Raw genomic sequence first — 24,258 nt, 5'->3', positions numbered from 1 at the left:
AGAAACAAAGACTAAAAGCCACTGGCCACTTTTGACTTTTAACATAAGTACACTAGGGCAGAAAACAAAAAGGAGCTTAGCCAAAATAACTTAGAACTGCAATGTTCACCGTTTAACATGTACTTTGCCAAAGCCAGGGATTTATTTACCTTGTCAAATTACTTGTTTTCATCAAGACAGATCATAAAAGTGCCTTACTGTGAAGATAAATATGAATCAAGTGGTTTTTAGGACACTCACCAATAGGTTTGATGTTACATTTGTGTAGCCTTCAGACTGGCAGCTGTTGGAACGGTTATGCAGCCCACCTGCAAGTTCCTGCCAGAAGTAACTTGAGCCATTTTGAGAGTCAGGCTTCTTACACAGTAATTGCAAGCTATATTCCAGGGTTCATATTTATCAGCTGTGGGTGAACCAAATTCCAGCAGTTCCACCTTCGAGTTGAGCTGGACAAGCTGGTTTGTATCTGGGAGCAGACACGAGCCGGTTGAGTTTTGCATTCATTCCCTTCCTGGCCACACAAATATGTAATGAAGTTTTAAAAAGAAACACCTTTCTCAGAATGACTTTTGTGAACCAAAAATCTCTGTTCTTTCATTGACTCAGATAGATATTTGATTTAATAACAGTGTTGGTGCATCAAATGATGAGGGTCTTGCATGTGTGGCCTACTCTCTCAAATATTTCATTGCTAGCTCTTCTAATCGGCAAGTACTGAATGTAGGATTATTTATTTTCTTGGAGTTATTCAGTAGAATACACACCTTGATCAATATGTGAGTCAATGTTTTGATTTGTAACTTTAATTTGCAATTGTTAGAAGCTGCCCATTTTATTTCAAATACATCAGGACTTTGCCATAAAAGTTGCCCAAGTGAGGAATTTTTGTTTCAATGTACTTGTCCTGTTGCATTTGAGGAATGATGAAGTATCTACATTGTGCTACAGAGGAAAGCACAAGAATTTTAAAGTGGGGGTCATATGGTTCAAATATGTTCATTGTATGATCAATTAGCCCAAGCAACCTTTGTAACGGAAACAGTATATGATATAAAAAAGACTAATAATCTCTAATTAGTGAATTTAGTTAAACTGATTTGGGACTCTTAACTATCAAGGTATTTGGATTACTATGGGCCCTATCGGAAAATTTTGACATAATTTTTGATTTTAGTGTAGTTGGTATTCTCAATTACAATTTGACATCAAGAGTTCTTATTTAGAATGAATTTTATGTCAAATTTAAAGCTATCCCGGCACTTTAAAGTCAGAGTCTATAATTTCCACCCATCCATTTCTCAAGTGTCCTACCATCCTTCGACATTTCTTCTAGCCTTCACGCTCTCCCAAACACTTCCTTCAGTCTCCGCTCTTTCCCTATTCACTTCCTCAAGCCTCCACACACTCCCTCTCGCTTCCTCCAGCCTCCACACTCTTACCCCTTCCTCTCTTCCTTCAGACTTTCCACCTCCTCCCTTCAGTCCATGACACCTTACTGACCTTGCCTCTCACTCTTGGCTGGGATTTTGGCCTGGTCTCAGCCTGACCCCAGCATGGCCTCACCCCCCTCCCACTTCACCCTGGCCTGGTGCCCAACCTGGCCCAGCTTCATTCTCAACAGGTCTGACCTCGCCTCACTGTCAACTCTGGCCCCGCCTCCCTCCCATCCCCATAGTCCACGTTGCTCCCAAGCCCATTTCAAATCCTTACAGTACCAGCCCAAACATGTCACTTCACATTTTCAGCCGGCCTTTACAACAGTATAACCAAAGATCATCAATTAATGGGGGAGGAGGCAGAGAAGGGGGGGAGCAAGAGGAGGAAAGGAAGGGGGTAGTAAAAGGGGACGGAGGAAAGAAGGTATTCGCGAATAAAGGAAGGGGAAAGGGGTGGGGAAGGACAGGGGGAATGAAGCAGGGGAAGAAGGGGAGGGAAATAAGAATCAGGGGAAAAAGGAGAGACAAATAAAGTGTTTGGGGAGAGATGTAAGAGGGGTTTGAGGATGGAAATATAGTCTGTGGTGGGAGGGATGTGAGTGAGAGGTTGAATGGATGTTTGGGGGATGGACAAGTTTGACCCAGCACATTGCCAATATAATCAGCTAGGACTTGGAAACAATTTGGCTTTATATCTTGTCAAACATTGTGATCATTGACAGACAACAACTATCATTTGACATTTAACAGAAATCCTTGTTTCTTTGTTGGCCACTGGAGAGGTACCAGAGGGTTGGAGGATAGCCAGTGTTGTCCCATTATTTAAGAAGTGTAGCAAGGATAACCTAGCTAATTATAGGCTTGACGTCAGTGATAGTGAAATTGTCGGCGAAGCTTCTTAGAAATGGGATCTATAAACATTTGGAACTGAATGGTCTTGTTAATGACAGAAAGCATGGTTTTGTACGCGAGAGGTCATGTCTCACTAATTTGATTGAGTTTTTTGAGGCGGTGACAAAAATGATTGATGAGGGAAGGGCTGTGAATATTGTCTACATGGACTTTAGCAAGGCATTCGACAAGGTCCCTCATGGCAGGCTGGTGGAAAAGATTAAATCTTGTGGGATCAGGGGTGAACTAGCTAGATGGATTCAGAACTGGTTTAGCCATAGAAAACAGAGGGTAGTGGTGGAACAGTGTTTTCTGAATGGAGGTCTGTAACTAGTGGTGTTCTGCAGTGAACAGTGCTGGAACCTCTGCTGCTCATAACATAGAATCTTGACAATTCAGAAGGAGGTCATTTGGCCCATCAAGTCTGCACCGACCACAATCCTACCCAGGCTCTATTCCATAACCCCACATACTTACCCCACTAATCCCCGGACACTCAGGTCAATTTAGCATGTCCAGTCAACTTCGCCCGCGCATCTTTGGAGCGTGGGAGGAAACCAGAGCACCCAGAGAAAACCCACACAGACATAGGGAGAATGTGCAAACTCCACACAGACAGTGACCTGGGGCCAGAATTGAACCTGGGTCCCTGGCGCTGTAAGGCAGCTGTGCTAACCACTGTGCCAATGACTTGGAAGAAAAATTAGCTGGTCTGATTAGCAAATTTGTGGATGATACTAAGACTGACGGAGTTGCAGATATTGATGAAGATTGTCAAGAGAATACAGCAGGCTATAGATAGGCTGGAAAATTGGGTGGAGAAATGGCAAATAGAACTTAATCCAGATAAACGTGAAGTGATGCATTTTGTTAGATCTAATGCAGGGAGGAGTTATACAATAAATGGCAAAACAATCAGGAGCATAGACACATAGAAAGATCTGAAAATACAGGTCCACAGATGCTTAAAAGTGGCAGCACAGATGGAAAAGGTGTTGAAGAAAGCATATGACGTACTTGCCTTCATCAGGTGGGGCAATGAGTATAAAAGTTGGCAAATTATGTTACAGTTGTATAAAATGTTGGTTAGGCCACATGTGGAATACTGTGTCCAATTCTGGTCACCACACTACCAGAAAGACATGGAGGCTTTGGAGAGAGTGCAGAAAACATTTATCAGGATGTTGCCTGGTACGGAGGATATTAGCTATGAGGAAAGATTGACTAAACTGGGATTGTTCTCCCTGAAAAGATAGAAGCTGAGGGGCGACCTGATAGAAGTTTATAAAATTACGAGAGGTATAGATAGGGTGAACAGTTGGAAGCTTTTTCCCAGGGCAGAAGTGACAATCATAAGGGGACACAAGTTGAAGATAAAGGGGAGAAAGGTTCAACAGAGATGTGCGGGGAAAGTTTTTTACACAGGTTATTGGGCCTGGAATGCACTGCCAAGTGAGGTGGTTGAGGCAGTTACGTTAGCCACATTTAAGACTTGACTTGATAGGGGCATGTGACCAAATGGAGAATAGAGGGGATATAAGCAGTTAGTTTGGAAAGTAAACATGATTAGCGCAGGTTTGGAGGGCTGAAGGGCCTGTCCCTGTGCTGTACTGTTCTTTGTTCTTTGTAAGTATGGTATAAGAATGGTCTAAATAGTCAGTTCTGAGAGAAAATTAAATAGAATCATAACTAGATGATTGCTTGTGAATACAAGTGATATTAAATAATGAGAAAATAACAGCATTTGAGAACAATTAATGTGCAACGATGCAATAAAGAGCAGTTGATACCAGATGAAAGCTGCTAAAACAAATGATGTCAAATGATATGAAAGATTTTGGGTTGGGAATGGCGGTGTTTCCATACCTCTGCTGCCTTGTCCTTCTGGATGGTAGAAGTGGTAGTGGATTTGGAAGGTGCTGTCTAAGCAACCTTGGTGAGCTGATGCAATGCGCCTTATAGATGGTACGCGCTGTTACTGCAATGCATCGGGACAGAGGAAGTGAATATTTGTGAATGAATGCCAGTCAAGCAGACTGCTTTCTCCTGGATGATGTTGTGCTTCTTGAGTTTTGTTGGAGTTGCATTCATCCAGGCAAGTGGAGATTATTCTATCACACTACTGACTTGTGGCTTGTAGATGGTGGACATCATTTGAGAATGATGTTGAACATTGTAGAATCACTTCAAATATCCCTACTTCTGACTTAAAATGGAGGGAAGACAGTTGATGAAGCACCTGAAGATGATTGGCTGAGAACACTACCTTGAAGAACTCCTGCATCGCTATCCTGAGACTGAGATTTTATACTCATCATTTAAGAGCTTTCTCCAATTCCTATTGACACACTTTTCCATAAAATTTCCATAGAAACGCTACAGTGCAGAAAGAGGCCATTCGACCCATTGAGTCTGCACCGCCAACGCAGGGAGAAAGTCTGCATGCAGACACAGGGAGAAAGTGCAAACTCCGCACAGACAGTAACCCAAGCTGGGAATTGAACCCAAGTCCCTGGAGCTGTGAAGCAACAGTGCTAACCACTATGCTACCGTGCTGCCCAAAGATTTCCTAGGGCTCTTTAATGCCATTCTCACATGCTATCTTGATGTCAAGGGTTATCACTTTCACCTTTGGGTGACACAGTGGTTAGCACTGCTGCCTCACAGTGCCAGGGACCCAGGTTTAATTCCTGGCTTGGGTCACTGTCTGAGTGGAGTTTGCACATTCTCCCTGTGTCTACGTGGGTTTCCCCCGAGACCTCTAGTTTCCTCCCACAGTCTGAAAGATGTGCTTGGTTAGATGCATTGACCCGAACAGGCGCCTGAGTGTGGTGATTAGAGGAATTTCACAGTAACTTCATTTGCAGTGTTAATGTAAGCCTTGTGACTAATAAATAATTACTTTTTTTTAACCTCACCTCTTGTTCTTGTTAGGCAAAGGAATCAATCTTTATCGGTGGTAGATCAGCAAGCAGATCAACCATGATCTTACTCAATAATGGAGCAGGCTAGAGTGGCTGAATGGCCTACATCTGCTGCTATTTCATATTTTCGTATATCTATGATTCCACTAAGACACTTGTTATAGTGGATGATAAGTGCTGAGCTGCTCAAAACATAAAAGGAAACTTGAAACAGCTGCTAGAATGGTTTTGTAATTTGTGTATTAGAAGAGGTTTTCCAAAATCAGAAAATAACTTCTCAAATCAATTGTAATGGTTTTTTTTAAAGGGAAACATTAATTAAAATAAAAAGATTTACACTTAAGCACAAGAACACTTTGACAGTTAGTAGTAATTTTTAAATCTTTCCAAATAGATTATGGCTTAAATAACTCAGACCTAAACTTCTCTTTAAGTGGCAATAGCTCCTATAGATTTTCCAAGCTATAAAATTCCAGTAACAGAGACTATTTCCTCGGGTGGATGTAGCTGTTACTAGGGGGCATAACTATAAGGTTCATGGTGGGAGATCTAGGAGGGATGTCCTAGGTAGATTCTTCACTCAGAGAATGGTTGCGGTGTGGAACAGACTGCCTGCTGTGATAGTGGAATCGGACACATTAGGAACTTTCAAGCGGTTATTGGATAGGCACATGGAGCACTCTAGAATTATAGGGAGGGGATAGCTTGATCTTGGGATTGGGCATAGCTCGGCACAACATTGAGGGCTGAAGGACCTGTACTGTGCTGTAATGTTCTTTGTTCTAACACATTGCTCTACAGCTCTTAGGATGTTCTGTGAGGTTGACAACAATCTTGCTCTCCAGCCCTGGCTTGTCCACACTCTGTCCTCTTTAAGATATTACCAGCCATACACACAGACTTAATTTTTTAAAAATCTGTTTTACTACTTTAATCTTACCCTCTGTTATCTCAGAGAATCCTTTAGTGGTTTAATTTCCAAGAATTAATTTTTTATTCAATGGGTACTATATTTTGAAAGTAAACTTACCCTTTCTTTCCTCATCTATTTATATATTCCCTTTTGAAATACAACAGCCACTCCACTCTTTGCCTTATGTAAATTCTCCTGGCACTCTGACTTCATCAGCATATCAAACTGCTCGTCTTCACACCTTTCTTATTGATGCTTGTCCTTTAATCCAATTAAACTAGCCGGACCCCCATATGGTTATTTTTCAGTATTTACAGTATGACAGTGACATTCCAAAAACAGGAAACTTAAACCTCCCTTTTCCTGACATGAATGAGGCCAGGGGGTGAGTGGTCCTGGTGAAACCCAAACTGTGCATCAGTGAGCAGATAATTGCTAAGTAAGTGTTGATAGCAATGTCAAAGAACCCTCCCATCAATTTACTAGTACTTGGCCAGGTCAGGTTGGATTTGCCCTATTTTTTTAGAAAGGGCATACCTAGGCAATTTTCCACATTGTTGGGTAAGTGTCGGTACCTGTATTGCAACAACTTGGCTAGAAGTGCAACTAATTCTGGAGCACAAGTCTTCAGTACTATTGCTGGAATGTTATCAGAACCCATAGTTTTTCAGTATCCATTGCCTTCAGATCTGTGGAATGTGAGCATATGCTGAAACAATTAGAAAACCTGCACATGAGGTTTCGGGCATAAAAAGCTATATTGTTACTGGGCCAGATCTGTAAACCACAGTCCTGCCCAATGAGATACCACGCTGGGCCTCTCAAAATTACCTGTATTGTGTTTTCAATCCCTGAATGGTTTCAATGTATAAAGTAATTTTTTGGTCAAATCAGCCCTTGTTGATAGACCAATTTAAATTGATAATTTAGAACTTGCTGAAAAAAATTGTTGAAAACCTCTTTTATTTCTTATGTGACTTTGATAGGATTTGGAACTACTTCAGGATGGTGACCTGACCCAGATTGGAGACCGTGGAGTCACACTCAGTGGAGGACAAAAAGCTCGAGTGAATTTGGCTAGGTAAATGAGGTTCCTACGATACTAGACTTTGGCTGATGTCTGTAACTCTGTACTTATTTTAGAAAATGCCTTTGAAGAAAATTATGATAATTGTTTTTTATTTTGCCAAGTGCAGTTAAACATTTTTTCAGCATTGTAGTTATTTCAAGAACTACTTTGATTTTTGATGAAAAATCTATCAATGGCCAATTGGCTGAGACCCACATAAATAAGTCTCATATGGAGTCACCTCTTACGTAACAGAACTAGATATTCATAAAATCAGAGAAACTTCACATTGCAGAAGCATGCCGTTCAGCCCATCGAGTCTGCACTGACAAAAATACCACCCAGACCCCCATCCCTGAAACCCTGTTACATACACATCCCAGGACACATAAGGGACAATTTAGCATGGCCAGTCAACCTGACTTGCATATCTTTGGACTGTGGGAGGATTCCCAAGCTGGGAATCGAAATTCAGATCCCTGGAGTTGTGAGGAGGCAGTGCTCACCATAGTGTCGCCCATAATACTATTCAGGATATTTCATCATTCTGTTGATCATCTGTCCTGATCATCTCCCTGGATGGATAGTTAATTGGGTAAGTATGGACATTTTTCCCTGTCACAATTGAGCGGCAGCATATTTAGGTAGCGCATTAAAATACAGTATCCACCCAACATCCACAACACACACCAATGACCTCTGCTTACCTATATTTGCAACCGCAGAGGGGCATGATAGGGTTGCCTTATATCTCCCTTTCTTTTTGCCTTGACAATAGAACCTTTGCTCATGTAAGTCAAATGAATATCATCATTCATAAATACAGACAGAGATGACATACTAAGACAAGTAACCAACCAATCTATCTTGCGCCAACATTTTTCAAAGTATTAGGACGCTCTCCATTTATAAATGCAATTACTCTGAAACGGAGACTTGCATTCAGAATATTCTAACACAAATATGCAAGCTGTAACCCTTTAGATGGCTAGTCTGGTTATAGATATCTTGCTATGCGTGTTACCCTGAAATTTGCAGCCCAATACATGGAAACCCTTCCATCACCTCATTCTCTCCAACATAAATGCCAACCTAACCTTGGAGTAAAGTGCACCAGAATTCTACCTCCCCACTTGCCTTGGAATCGGAGCGGGCAAGAGACATACAACAGAAATGGTCTTTGACCTTGGGTGGGAGTTTGCAGTCTTCCTCGAATAAGGCTGTAAAATTCTGCCCGTGCTACCTGCTAATATCACCTTGGATAAAATGGACCAAAATAAAGATGGATATTCTCCTTGCGTTCCTATTTTAGATGCTGACAACTAAGCTCACAATCCAACAATTCTGCGATCTAGACAGTCACCTCTTCGCAAATTTCTGGGCAAACAAAAGCCACAAATATATCCTAAATACCTTCAGCTCCTAAAGCAAAATGAACATAGAACATTACAGCGCAGAACAGGCCCTTCGGCCCACGATGTTGCGCCGACCAGCTTTTTAAAACAAAACAACACTAACCCACTAATCTAAACTAAGGATTACTGTTGAGAAGTCCAGATTGAAAGGACTGTTCTTTAACGGGAACAAAGGAACTGGAGTAGGTTATTCAACCCTTGGAACCTGCTTTGTTACTCAACTAGATCATGGGAGATCTTCTACCTCAACCCCATCTTCCTGCACTATACCTATATCCATTAATTTCATTGGTATCTGGAAATTAATCACTGATTTAAAACACAGTCAATGATTGAGCCTTCACAACTCCCAGGGTAAAAAGTTTCAAAGATTCGCCACCTTGATTGAATTAATTCCTTTGTTAGTACAGAATTTGAGTATTGCTTAGCAGAGAGACATGGCAAAGCTTTTCGTTTTGCGCCAGTAGGACATTTCACAAGAACGTCAGTATAAAGGGAAGACAATAATTTCTATTGGCCTGTAACTTTCGCAGAGTGGCAATCTGTCAAGATTGACAGACTTGACAGATGTACCCAAGCTATAATTGCACAGCTCCTATCTCGCCCTACCTTCCGCACTCAGGCCTGGTGAGACAGGAGAAGTGCAGCGCATCCCCGACAGCATCAGTGAAGAGTAACTGGGGCACAGAGAGATAAGAGATAGATCACTCCCCTTTTTTGTGGTAGTAGCTGACATAAAGTGGATGTTTAAAGAGTTAAGTAAGCAGGTAAGTTTCAATGGTGAGTGTTTCTAGGAAGGTGTCCTGGAAGTTAGTGGGCGGGGTGGGGAGGTGTTGAAGCCTGCTGGGGACATCCCAGATCAGAGAGGAGGGGAGGGGACTTGTGTCTTGGACCAGAAAGGTAGGATGGGGGTGGCGGGAGGGGTGTCGACAAGAGGAGGGAAGGGAGGGAACAATGTGACACTGGCAAACCTGGAAGTTATGGCTCATTGTATTAGAACAGACAGCTAATTGGTTGGCAAGTGCACATTAATGCACCAGCTCATGGTCCTGACTTACAACTGCCGAAATTTGTTTGAAATTTTAAGCCAGGCAATTATAGAGTCATAGAAGTTTACAGCATGGAAACAGGCCCTACGGCCTACCTTGCCTATGCCGTCCTTTTCTTTAAACCTCGAAGCTAGTCCCAATTGCCCGCATTTGGCCCATATCCCTCAATTCCCACCTTATCCATGTATCTGTCTAAATACTTTTTAAAATACAAAATTGTACCCGCCTCTACTACTGCATCTGGCAACTTAAAGTAAAAACTGGAGTAGATCCCGCTGGTTTTTTCAGCAGGAGTTTCAAAATGAATCTCCCACAATCTGTGCACTGCAGAATGCCTCAGTGTGAATCACACGAAAAACTAGGGAGGGGAACCTGCTGGAGTGTCCGGTAGCATTGCGCTGAGTGGGTCACTGCACATGCGCCAATCTGCCAGCACTGACATCAGTGTATGTGCAGTTGCTCCGCACTGCCGGCCTTTCAATCACCGGCCAGCTCGATCGCTGTCCAGTGTTGCGACCCCTGCATTGCTAGCCCTCTTACTCTTCCATGGCCCGAACCATGGAACCAGAGGTATCATTAAAAAAGTTCTGATGATCTGGAATAAACTACCTAAAAAGTCAGTGAAAGAAGATTCAATAATAAATTTCAAGAGGGAATTGGAAGGGAAGGAAAAATTGCAGGCACTGAAAGGCTTGAAAGGAACACTGCATCAATATTAAAGCTTGACAGACAGTGAAATATTTTTGAAGTTCAGTTATGATGCAAGAAAAGTGACAGTTAATTTGTACAAAGCAAGCTCCCATAAACAAAATTATTAGAATGATCAGGAGGGCGATTGTCGCAGCCCGCTGCACTACAAAAGACTTGAGGGAAGGCCATTTCTTGACTTTCCGCTGGGCTCTATGACCTTCACAGGTCTCCTGCATCTGCATTTTTGGCGCCGATTTCACTTCAGTGGGGTTTTCTGTAGCTCTCCACATGTGTGGATCTGGTGGCCTGACCCCACTGGAGTGAAGGATGGCCATCAAGACCCCCCAGAGAGTTGGGTATCAGGTGTGTCAGCCCTGCCGAAAATGTGCAGCCAGCTTCAAACTCGCTGCCTCCTGGTCCAGCTCGATCTCCCGCCAACCTGCCCATCCCTGCAGTTGAGCACCAACCACTTCCCACCCACCCACCCTCCTCCTCCCCCCCGTGCCCCACCTCAATGGCCAGCCCTGATCACTGGCCTCACTCCCTCTGTCAGTCAGCCCAACTGCAGAGTGGTAGCAGGGCCCCACCCACTCTGATCTCCCCAATCTGGCCCCACCCCCATTAAGACCTGCCGCCGCCTTGGCACTACCTGATGCCTGGTGGGCATTGGCACTTTGTCCCATGGGTACTGCCAGAGGGCCCAGGCTAGCTCTACCAAGGTGGCAATGCCCAGGCCCTACCCCCCCCCCCCCCCCCCCCCACCCCCAACACCCAACCCTCTGGAGGCCTTGATGGCCATCCTTCACTCCAGTGGGGTCAGGCCGCCAGATCCACGCACACGGGGAGCTAAAGAAAATCCTGCTGGAGTGAAATCGGTGCCGGAAATCCGGCTGCAGGAGACCTATGAAGGCCATGGCACCCAGCGTGAAGCCATGAAATGGCCTCCCCTCGAGTCATTTGTAGTGCAGTGGGCTGCGACAATCGCCCTCCTGGTCATTCTAACAATTTTGTTTGTGGGAGCTTGGTTTGTACAAATTAACTGTCACTTTTCTTGCAACATGGGCGGCACAGTAGCACAGTGGTTAGCACTGCTGCTTCATAGCTCCAGGGACCTGGGTTCAATTCCCGGCTCAGGTCACTGTCTGTGTGGAGTTTGCACATTCTCCTCGTGTCTGCGTGGGTTTCCTCCAGGTGCTCCGGTTTCCTCCCACAGTCCAAAGATGTGCAGGTTAGGTTGATTGACCTTGCTAAAATTGCCCCTTAGTGTCCTGGGATGTATAAATTAGAGGGATTAGCAGGTAAATGTGTAGGGATATGGGGATAGGGCCTGGGTGGGATTGTGGTCAGTGCAGACTCGATGGGCCGAAGGGCCTGTTTCTGCACTGTAGTGTTCTATGTTCTATAACTGGACTTCAAAAATATTTCACTGCCTGTCAAGCTTTAATATTAATGCAGTGTCCCTTTCAAACCTTACATAGCCTGCAATCATTCCTTCCCTTCCAATTCTCTCTTGAAATTTATTATTGAATCTTCTTCCATCGACTTTTTAGGTAGCTTATTCCAGCTCATCACAACTTTTTTAATGACACCTTTGGTTCTTTTGCCATGGTAGAAATTGTAACTGTTAATTCTAGGAAGGTTGTATTATAACCGTGTTTTAAGGATTTTGAAAAAGAGTTGCTTACTCAATTGATCTCGAGATTGATGTGAAGAGTTTGCATCTATTATGTTTGTATATGTGCTGAAAAAGAAAACGATGATTTTTCTAACAGTATTTTTAACTTTACAAATCTTGCTTTTTCTAAAGGTCTGTGTATCAGGATGCTGATATCTACTTGCTTGATGACCCTCTCAGTGCTGTTGATGCTGAAGTTGGGAGACACCTGTTTGAACAGTGAGTGGTTTTGGAAAACTAATTGCCTTGCAGAACAAGCAATTTAACTTGTCTGATAAATTTCTGGTGTTTTTTTTAATTAAAAGTACTTTTTCTGAGCATATTCAGCTTGACTAACCTTGTGAAAAAACTGGCCTTAGTTTGAGAAAGAATACCTAAACTTTGACATTTTGATTACACACAATTGTGATCCATGCCATTTCTCTTCAGGGCATTGCTCTGTTTGGTTTCAGAATATTTAAATGAGCCTTTCCTGGAATTTTCCACTGGAACATAAAGGATCCATAATCCTGCTACATGAAACGGCTTTGGGGAACTTCTGGCCCAGACCTTACAGACCTTGCACCTCCATCATGTATTAGAATTTGTGCCAATTAAGAAGCTCCTCAACATAAATTTTATTTATTGGTTTGATATGATTTTAAAACACTGCCAGTTGTGTAAGCTACTTTGCACTTCTTTTGAAACACACATGTGAACACCTAAAGCATATTTTGAGGCTAAATTAAACTATGTAGGGCCAGAAATTGTTGGAAACTTGCAAGATTATAATCATGCACTGAACTCAAATGTGATCATAAAGTCGCTGAACTTAGAAAATCACTACAAATTATTCCAGCCACAGCCATATTGGAACAGGAGTAGGCCATTTAATGACTTAAGCCTTTTTCATCATTCAGGGAGCATTCAGCCCATTGAACCTTCTGTTATTCAGTTTAAATCCTGACTGATCTGATTGTGGTCTTAACTCCACTTTCTTGCCTACTCCCGTAATCTTGGCTCCTGTGGATCAAAATCTATCTAACTAAGCCTTGAATATATTCAATAATCCAGCCACCAATGCTATTTGTAGAAGAGGATTCCAATGACACTAAGAGAAGAAATTTTTCCTCCCCTTCATCTTAAATAGGAGACCCTGCATCTTTAAATCTTGCCCCCAAGTCCTAGATTCTCCCATGAGAGGAAATATGCTCTAAGCATCTACCCCCTGCCAAGCCTCCTCAGAACCTTAAATACTTCAATAAGATCAGTTCTCATTCTTCTGAATGCCAACGAATATGCACCAAACCTGTTCAATTTTTCCTCATAAGACAACCCATTGATCCCAAGAATCAGCTGAGTGAACCTTTTCTGAACTGCTAACAATGCAAGTATATTCATCCTTAGGTAAGGAGACTAAAACTGTACACAATACTCCAGGTATGGTCTCACCAATGCCTAGTACATTTATAGCAATGCTTCCCTATTTTTGTATACCAGCCCCCTTGCAATAAAAGTCGTCATTCCTTTTGCCTTCCTAATTACTTGCTATACCTGCATGCAAACTTTATTATGATTTATGTGCAAAGTTAACCACATCCTCCTTCACCTCAGCATTTTGTAATTCCACCCCCCCCCCCATTTAAATAATATTCTGCTTTTCTATTCTTTTCAAAGTGGACAACCTCACCTTTCCCACATTATATACCATCTGCTAAGCCTTTGCCCTCTCATTTGATTTGTCTGTATTCTTTTGTAAACTGTATCCTCACAATTTGCTTTCCTGCCTATCTTTGTATTATCTGCAAATTTGAATACTGTAGTCGGTCATTTCATCCAAGTCACTAATATAGGTCGCAAATAAGTGAGGCCCCAGCACTGATCCCTGTGAGACTCCATTCATATCAGTTTGTCAACCTGAAAGTTATTAATTTATCTTGACTCTCTGTTTCCTGTTAGTTAGCCAATCCTCTATCCCTCTTACTTTGTACAGTAAAGTTTTAAGTACAAAGTTACCTACAAAACTGCCAACAAGGGTGGCCTGGTTAGCACTGCTGCCTCACAGTGCCAGGGAACCAGGTGCAATTCCAGTCTTGGGTGACTGTGTGCACGTTCTCCCCATGTATGTATGGGTTTCCTCCGGATGCTCTAGTTTCCTTCCACAGTCCAGAGATGTTCAGGTTAGGTAGATTGGTCATGCTAAATTGCCCCTTAGTTTCCAAAGATGTGTGGGTTAAATACACGAGGTTACAGGGATATGGAAAAGGTAGGCCTGGTTAAAATGCTGTTTCGGAGCGTTGGTACAAACTCGATGGGGCCAAATGATCTCCTTCAGCACTGTCAGCATTTTATGTCTTACCTTGGCACATCAAATGCTTTTTGGAAATCCATATGCTCATTATTTACTGCTTATTCTTCACCTATCCTACATGTTACTTCCGGGAAAAACACCAATAAATTAATCAAACATGATTTTTCTTTCACAAAACCATGGTGACTGTGCCTGATTGTACTATAATTGTCTAGAAGTCTTATAATTGCCTCCTTCATGGATTCTAATTTCCTGCTTTCTGCCTTTCTTGTATAGAGTTGTGGCATTTACAGCTTTCCAATTTGCTGGGACCTTTCCAGAAGCTTGAGAAATTTAAAAAGTTTACAACCGACGCATCCAATTTCTCTACCACCATTTCTTTTAGAACCCTAGGATGCAGGCCATCACATCCAGGCAACTTGTCAGCCCTTAGCCCCAATAGTTCAAAGTACTTTTTGTCTTGGATTGTGATTATTTCATTTTCCCTCCAACTCTCTCTGCCTCTTGATTTTTTTTTAACTAATCTTTGGATGCTTCTAGTATCTTCTACTGTGAGGATAGATACGAAAGACTTGTTCAAAGTTTATGTCATTTCCTTGTTTCTTAATAGTAATCACCCAGTTTCTCCCTCTCAGGGACCAATGCTGACTTTACCTACTTTTTACCTCTTTATATACCAACAGACTCTCTTAATGTCTGTCTTTATTGGTAGTTTTCGTTCGCAGTCTGATTTCACTTTAATTATTGCTTTCGTCATCCTTTGCGGGTTTCTAAAATTTTCCCAATCCTCTGGCCTACCACTAATCTTTGCACCATTATTTGTCTTTTATTTTAATTTGATACTATTCTTGACTTCCATAGCTACAGATGATGCATCCTTCTCATCGTCTCTTTCTCAATGGAATATATCTTTGTTGATAGTGTTAGAGACCAGATCAAAAACTCCCGAGTATATTATGAAGTTAGCCTAGACCCTAGCTTTATTTGATTTTGACATTAGTGTAATTTAGTAGAATCACACTTGGAGTGTTAATTGATTCTATTAGCTTTTATTGAAACAACTTTTATTTATAGTTTTTACCAATTGAAATAATTAAATATAACAAGGTAGAATTCTTAACAGTTATCTCTATAGTTCCCAGTTAAGCAATATCCCCACAGACATCGATCCCTCTTCAGAATTAATAAGCATCAAAAACATAGATCACGTGGACGCTAGGTTTACAGCCCTTTAACACCTCTGAACAGAGTTCCAGAAAGACACCTGTCTTCTGACTCTCATACAACAGCCTTTGGAGAAAGAGCTAACTTCAAACAGCATTACTTTAGAGAAGGAGATCTATTTTCTGACAGATCCCAATCTCTATTCTCCAGGGAGAGAAAGAGCTACTTCTCTTTAAAGATTCCTAGCAGCAGTTGAACTTGTTTTCTCTCCAGTCACATAACTTTTCTTATCAGTCAACCTAATGAAGCCCCATTCTGAAAAACACCAATGGAAAACCCTAAAATAACAGATCTGCATTAGCTTGGATTAAAACAAACATTCCAACAATTAGGGCCAGTTATGCCTCTGCAGCATCAACATGTAGACTGCTGGTTGTAGACAAAGCAGCACCTGTTTCTGATATATCGGTGCAGACTCGATGGCGCCGAAGGGCCTCTTCTGCGCCATATGATTCAATGATTCTATTAAAGGAATGGCTATTGCCTCCAGTTTACCATTGTTTGGATGGGGATGGGTGTGCAGCTCTTCAACAGTATGGCTTGCACAACTCGGCTGGCAGGGATGGTTCCCTGGAGTGTTGGCTCAAATCCCCACATCTTCTCACCTGATGTCTGTCTCCAGGAGACCACATCTAAGTAGTTAAACTGGTTTTCATTGCATCCTAGGATCTGGAATCTGACTGGATAATCAAGGCAGCCTCCTTTAATGGGCTTTAATAGGCCATTAATAACTGGTTTAGCTAGCCACTGCGTGTCGGCAGATATCCCAAACCCACCTCCATGAAAATGGCCTAGGGACAGGAGACAGCCAGAGAACAGGCATGGGAACTGGCTGCACTTTTTTCCACTCGCCTCCAATCCTGGCCTCATTGGGGCCTAAAAGTGAAACCCATTCTGTGAAGAGTGGAGCATGCTTAACAGGAGAAAATGCCTTTAACCCTCGGTTTCACAACAATTATGCTCTAGCGATTTCTTTGAGTCTGGTTCTGTTATAGACTAATTGATAGAGGTTGATTTTGATTTAATAAACAATTCCATTATTCTCAATTTATATGACTCTCAGGATGGTAAAATGCAAATTAGATGAACCATGATTATTTTTTGTTGTAGCAATTTCTGTCAAAATCATTTCCATTGTTCTTGATCTTGGGTCAAAAATCAACACAAAAGGCAACCATTTGAACAATCAGTCCTAAGCTAGCTTTTACAATAGCTACGCAGTTAGTTCTACTTCTCTATTCTTTACCTGAAGCCCTACCAATTTTTCCTGCTCTCACCTATGGCTGTTTAGCCGATTACTATAAATTTGTGCATGTTTGAACACCTCAATATTGAACTCCTCTTAAATCTCCTTTTAACCTTCTCTGCTTTAAAAACAGCTTTTCCAGTCTGTCCATATATGGTAACCCTTGGCCCACAAGCTGCTGTGTAAAATTTACTGCATGATGCTAAAGCAGACAATCCCATATGATTTTTAACATCCACATCAACTTATCCTGCTGCCATTAGACAATAGTATAAATAAGTCTTAAGATCTCTCCTCTTGCAGCTCTGTTAAAATTGTACCATTTTGTACTCACTCCTCCTTCCAAAATTCATTACTGTCACTTCACTATATTAAATTTCAGCTGCCTTGTGTTCACCCATTTCATCAGTCTGTCTGTATCCTGCTTGTTGTTTCATAGAATAGAATCCCTATAGTGTAGAAGGCAGCCATTCGGCCCTCGCTGACTCTCCAACAGAGCATCTTACCCAGGCCCAACACTAGCACCTTCCACCCGTGTACGTACCCCCCCCCCCGCCCCCCCCAGCCTGTAATCCCCATGTCACACGTTTACCCTGCTAATCCCCCTAACCTACACATCTTGGGACACGGAGGGGCAATTTAGCATGGCCAATCTACCAAACCTATACATCTTTGGACTATGGGAGGAAACCAGAGCACCAGGAGGAAACCCATGCAGACATGGGGAGAACGTGCAAACTCCACACAGACTGGAATCATATCCGGGTCCCTGAAGCAGTGAGGCAACAGTGCTAACCACTGTGCCACAGTGTTGCCCCATTTACCAGTTTCAAACACTTTCGGTTGCTGTCATTTCGTCCTGTCTCCTCGCCCTCTGTTATACATTCTTTTTCCACCTCTTTCTATCTCTATTTCACTTTTTGTCATTAAGCATAGTTTGTGTCCAATGTAGCTTATTTCCTTCTCCATCTTTTACATTTTATTCACTGACCTTTTCTCTTATTGGTTAAGAAAATAAGCCATTGGATATTACATTCACAAGGTCCTATTGTCTTGACTTTCCAGCAATTTGTGGGGCAAATATAATGAGATATTAAAACGAGTTCCCTGATTGGTAAAACAAAGGCCTATTCTAAACTAACATTTTAACAAACATATACTCATGGTGAGCTCAGACTTTGAGTCTTGTCAAATCTGTCTAGATATCTCGTTCACGGGTAGCAATGTAGCACATGGGCAGCTGTGCAGGCAGTAACCTGGAAGAAATAGTGAGGCAGAGGGCAAACTTCCTCCATAATGTAGAAGGCCAGCTTCCTCCACATAAATATTTTTACTGTTCCATTCATTTGGAACCTCACCTCTTCTTCAGGTAAATTGATTGCTACTCCCTTTTTCCAGTTTCATTTTACAACATCATTTCATTTTGTGGTGTCAACGTTTGTAATCTTGGATTTCCTCTGGACATAGAGGTCCTCCAGCAGATCTAGAGCAAGATTAGCATCCCAAAAGCTACCCTGAGATGAATTTATATGGTCCAAAGACGCACAGGACAATAAGTTGAGCAACTGAGAAATTGATCATTTTTATTTCCTGCTTTAGGTGTATAACTGGGGTTTTGAAAAATAAACCTCGTATTCTGGTGACACATCAACTTCAATATCTAAGTACAGCTGACCAGATTCTGATATTAAAAGAGGTAGGTTTTGTTTTAGGGAAAAAAAATCCTTTAAAAGTGCACAGAAAATGGGAATCATGTGCTTATGCTGTTCTATATCTGCTTTTCATGTTGAATGGTCTATTACTTACACGATGGCTTCTATTTCTTTGATATAATTTTGTAAGTTAGAAATGTTGAATAGTTACAGTATAGAAAAAACTACTTTGCCCATCCTGTACTTGCTGAGTCTGCAAGAACGACTCACCAAGTTCCACTCTCTCACTTTGCCCTTTAAATCTTTTCATCTCAGATAAAAGTTCAGTTCTCTTTTGATGGCCTCAGTTGAATCTACTTCCACCCTACTCTCAGGCAGCACATTATAGCTTGAAACATTCAGATTATAAAAATGTTTTTCCTTGTGAGAACATTGCTTCTTTGCCAATCTCCTTGTATCTTATTTCGATTCTTCTGTCAATAGAACAGTGACCAACCCTCATGATTTTAACACTTCTATCAAATATCCTCTTGCTCAAATCTCCTCCAAGACGAACAGCTCTTCTCTCCAATCTATTCACGTAGCCTTAGTTTCTTATCCTTGGAACCATTCTGATCAATCCAATATCTTCACATCACGTATTTACTCTGCTCATCCTCCAACACGAAGGATTTGATTTGATTTGATTTATTGTTCCATGTATTAGCATACAGTGAGAAGTATTGTTTCTTACACACTATACAAACAAAGCATACTGTTCATAAGGAAGGAAACGAGAGAGTGCAAAATGTGGTGTTACATTTGTAGTTAGGGTGTAGAGAAAGATCAACTTAATGTCAAGTAATTCCATTCAAAAGTCTGATGGCAACTAGGAAAAAGCTGTTCTTGTGTTTGTTGGTATGTGATCTCAGATTTTCATATCTTTTTCCCGACAGAAGAAGGTAGAAGAAAGAATGTCCTGGGTGTGTAGGGTCTTTTTATGCTGGCTGCTTTGGCGAGGCAGCAGGCAATTTAGCATGTCCAATTAACTTAACCTGTCCTCTTTGGACTGTGGAAGGAACCGGAGCACCCGCAGGAAACCCGCACAGACGTGGGGAGAACAGGGGCAACACTCTTTCTTGTGTGCAGATAAACACGTGGCTGCAGGGATGGTGTAGGAGGGAGGGTTTCAGTTACATGGATAATTGGAGCACATTCTGGGGGAAGTGGGATCTGTACAAACAGGACGGTTTGCACCTGAACCAGAGGGCCACTAATATTCTGGGAGGGAAATTTGCTATGGCTCTTCGGGGTTGGGGTGGGGCTGCTTTAAACTAATTTGTCAGAGGGATGGGAAAATGAGCTCTAGTCCAGAAGCCAGTGTTGAGTGTAGTGAGGTACTGAGGAGGGTATCAAGGTCGCAGGAATGTACCGGCAGACAGGAAGGTGGGTTGAAGTGTGTCTACTTCAATGCAAGGAGCACCCGGAATAAGGTAAGTGAACTTGGAGCGTGGATTGGTACTTGGGACTATGATGTTGTGGCCATTACAGAGACATGGTTAGAAAAGGGACAGGAAAGGTTGTTGGAAGTTCCGGGAAATAGATGTTTCAGTAAGAATAGGGAAGGTAGTAAAAGAGGCGGAGGAGTAGCATTGTTAATCAAAGATCGTTTAACGGCTGCTGAAAGGCATTTCGAGGGGGATCTGCCTACTGGGGTAATATGTGCTGAAGTTAGAAATAGGGAAGGAGCGGTCACGTTGTTAGGAATTTTCTATAGGCTTCCAAATCGTTATAGAGATTTGGAGGAGGAAATTGCAAAGCAGATTATGGATAGGTGTGGAGATCACAGGGTAGTAATCATGGATGACTTTACCTTTTCAAATATTGATTGGAACTTTTATAGGTCGAATAGTTCAGGTGGGACAGTTTTTGTACAGTTTATGCAGGAGGGTTTCCTGACACAATATGTGGATAGGACGACAAGAGTTGGGGCCACATTGGACTTGGTACTGGGTAATGAACCGGGCCAAGCGTTAGATCTGTTTGTGGGAGAGCATTTTGGAGATAGTGACCACAGTTCGGTGTCTTTCATTACTGCAATGGAGATGGATAGGGCCATACGGCAGGGCAAGGTTTATACTTGGGGGAGGGGTAATTATGATACAGTTAGGCAAGAATTAGGGAGCATAAGATGGGAACAGAAACTGTCAGGGAAAGGCACAACTAAAAAGTAGAGCTTATTCAAGGAACAAATACTGGTATGTCCCTGTCAGGCAGGGAGGAAATGGCCGAGTGAGGGAACCATGGCTCACAAAAGAGGTTGAATGTCTTGTCAAGAGGGAAAAGGAAGCATATGGAAGGATGAGAAAACAAGGTTCAGTTGGGTCGCTTGAAGGTTACAAGGTAGCAAGGAGTGAGCTTAAAAAATGGCTTAGGAGAGCCAGGAGGGGGCATGAAAAGTGCTTGGCGAGTCGGAATAAGGAAAACCCCAAGGCTTTTTACTCTTGTGAGAAGTAAAAGAATGATGAGGGTGAGGTTAGGGCCGGTCAAGGATAGTAGTGAGAACATGTGCATGGAGTCAGAAGAGATAGGAGTGGCGATGAATGAATACTTTTCTTCAGTGTTTACCAAGGAGAGGGGCTATGTTTTTGAGGATGAGAGTGTGATACAGGCTGACAGGTTGGAGAAGGTAAATGTTCTGAGAGAAGATGTATTAGCAATTTTGAAAAACCTGAGGGTCGATAAGTTCTCTGGGCCAGATTGGATATATCCTAGGACTCTTTAGGAGGCAAGAGATGAGATTGCAGAGCCTTTGGCTTTGATCTTTGGGTCCTCACTGTCCACAGAGATAGTGCCAGAGGACTGGAGAGTGGCGTATGTTGTTCCTCTGTTCAAGAAAGGAAATAGGAATGACTCTGATAATTATAGGCCGGTTAGTCTTACTTCAGTGGTCAGTAAGTTAATGGAAAAGGTCCTGAGGGACAGGATTTATGACCATTTGGAAAGATGCAACTTAATCAGCACGGATTCGTGAAGGGTAAGTCTTGCCTTACAAATTTGATTGAATTCTTTGAGGAGGCAACTAAGTGTGTAGATGAAGGTAGAGCAGTTGATGTCGTATACATGGATTTTAGTAAGGCATTTGATAAGGTTCCTCATGGTAAGCTCATGAAGAAAAGTAAGGAGGTGCGGGATAGATGGAAACTTGGCTGATTGGATAAGTAACTGGCTATCTCATAGAACACAGTAAGCAGTCTTACAACACCAGGTTAAAGTCCAACAAGTTTATTTGATAGTAAAGCCACAAGCTGTCGGAACGCTGTTTCTTTGTCAGGTGAGTGGAAAGTTCTGAGTGTCCCTTTAGAGCAGAGGAGGATGAGAGGCGACTTAATAGACGTTTACAAGATGATGAGGGCGATAAATAGAGCGGACGAGCAGAGACTGTTTCCTTGGGTGGATGTAGCCATTACTAGGGAGCATAACTATAAGATTCATGGTTGGAGATATAGGTGGGATGTCTGAGGTAGGTTCTTTACTCAGAGAGTGGTTGGGATGTGGAATGGACTACTTGCTGTGATAGTGGAGTTGGAGACTTTAGGGACTTTCAGAGGTTATTGGATAGGCACATGGAGCACACCAGAATGATAGGAAGTGGGATAGCTAGATCTTGAAGCTCGGCACAACATCGAGGGCCGAAGGGCCTGTACTGTGCTGAACTGTTCTATGTTCTATGTACTCTTTATTCGACTATAATGTAGGGAAATGTATGATTTTTCACTTTGTCATAAAAATAAAAAAGATATATTTTTAAAAGATGTTAAACTTGTAAATCTTGGTGTTCAAAAGTACTTGGGTGCACTGTGCAGCCAAACCTGTATACATCAAAACCTGTATTTTGTTCTTTGCCTCCTACTTACTGCCAGGACTTAAAGTAAAAGGGCTTGAGTTTTTATAGATGTACGAAGTGGCAGGGAAGCAGAGAGCCAGTTGTGTTTAACCCTTTATACTGCGCGTCTGTTTCTGTCAGTCTTGTACTTTAATCCTGATGTCCTGGTGTCATCCCTGAACAAAATGCTTCCAGCTAATCTAATGCACCAAACTAGCCCACCAATTTACATTCTTGCAAGGGGAATATGCTATGAGATTTGGGTTTTGCATTTTTAATTTTATATATTTGATATTTAAACATGTTTAAGAAACTATAAATTCTAACATGTAGATGGCATTTGTCTGCTATGTTTGATATCTTCACTGGACTTTGGTATCACGGTTAACTGTTGAGTGAAGGAAACAGAGCCCCTCTCATCACTCAGGAATATGTTGGTTGGGTTCATATTCTGATGAGGGAACTGAAAAGTAACTTGCTGGCCAAATGAAATGATTGTTAGATTTAGTTCCAAAAATGAGCCCAACAGTATTAATCTCATGGTATTTTAATAATTTGTGGTTAGTTTTGTGATGTTCAAAGGTTTGTTGGTCCAAAGTTACCAGTTTACAGTAGTTAATAGATGAAGAAAACCACTAATTAATCAGCAGCTATAGTAGTCATTATACCTTTGTTGCTAGTATTTAAAGCAGTTCACCCAATTACTCCTGTGTAGAAAATGGTCAGATATATTTCCCATGATTTTACTGACTTCTCCTATGATCTGAAGTTGCTTGTCAATGCTTTGTTGTCCTGAGTAACTATAAATTGAGAAAGCATTTTGAGTGATTCACTGGAAATTGTCTTTAAACACTAGTAACAGATGGATGAAAATGTGCTCTTAAAATAAAAATATCCTTACTAACAATGCAGACACCATGTACCCTCAAATGATTTGATGGAAGTTGTGTTTTTTCCTTTTGTCACTTCAGTGATTCATGTGCAGGCCAATATTTACAATGTACGATTTATACATTGTCAAGATTAGAATTGCTGGCCCAGGCTTCAATGTAAACCATTATCTTGCCTTCCTAATATCCCTTAAGGATGTGATGACTGCTTGTTTACCCTGCCAGTAGAAACTGAGCTTGATGAAGTAGCCTAGGTGTATCTGCATTTCACTACAGATAACTTTCCATAAATTCTTTTCATGGGATATGGGCATCACTGGCTAGGCCAGTGTTTATTGGCCATCCCTAAATGCTCTTGAGTAGGTGCACTTCTTTTCAGAAAGGGAAACAGATAGAGAGGAGGAAACTACAGACCAGATGGCTTAACATCTGTCATAGGGCAAATATTGGAAGCCGTTATTATAAATTTTATATCAACGTACGCTGAAAATTCAAGGCAATCAGGCAGAATCAACATGGTTTTGTGAAAGGGGCATAATGTTTGACCAATTTAAAGGAGTCAAATGTGCTGTGGGTAATGGGGATCTGGGGATGTACTGTATTTAGCTTTCCAGAAGTCATTTAATAAAATATGCTACAAACCCAATCTTTGAGGGTGTCTCAGTTTGAAATTCAGATTTGTGTGGTGCATTGTTTTGTTTTTGAGATGGTGTAAGGGATCATATGACGCCCCCAACGAGAATAGCCAGGCCAATTGTTGTGTAACAATCACCAAAGACTATTCATTAAATGAAAGAGGAGACAAAGACACATGAATAGGACTATAATACTCCAAGACAATTCAATATATGAATTACTAAACATACACACAGTTTATATAGAAGTTAACCCTTGTCCCAAAACAAAAATCTGCAATCCTTCAATACCTTAAAACATTCCTGATTCCAAACAATATCCAAGTTAAATAAACCTATAAGTCAAATCCAATTTATAGATACCATACAATACAAAACAGATGATCAAGCCTAG

At 41.7% G+C, this 24,258-nt stretch overlaps 1 protein-coding gene across 1 annotated transcript in view; it reads left to right on the top strand.

The window, feature by feature from the left end:
- Positions 1-24,258, top strand: part of abcc4 (ATP binding cassette subfamily C member 4 (PEL blood group)) — a 411,789-nt gene that overhangs the window by 205,160 nt on the left and 182,371 nt on the right. The window contains exons 12-14 of the mRNA XM_080198151.1: positions 7,151-7,245; positions 12,195-12,281; positions 18,422-18,518. Of these exons, the coding sequence (XP_080054277.1) occupies positions 7,151-7,245; positions 12,195-12,281; positions 18,422-18,518 (279 nt within the window). The remainder of the gene's footprint in view (positions 1-7,150; positions 7,246-12,194; positions 12,282-18,421; positions 18,519-24,258) is intronic.

Source organism: Carcharhinus amblyrhynchos, chromosome 10 (genome assembly GCF_965287045.1).
Source record: "Carcharhinus amblyrhynchos chromosome 10, sCarAmb.v2.hapA, whole genome shotgun sequence".
In the NCBI taxonomy this organism is placed as follows: domain Eukaryota; kingdom Metazoa; phylum Chordata; class Chondrichthyes; order Carcharhiniformes; family Carcharhinidae; genus Carcharhinus; species Carcharhinus amblyrhynchos.
Note: the sequence above shows the minus strand (reverse complement) of the source record. Positions and strands in the feature narration are given on the sequence as shown.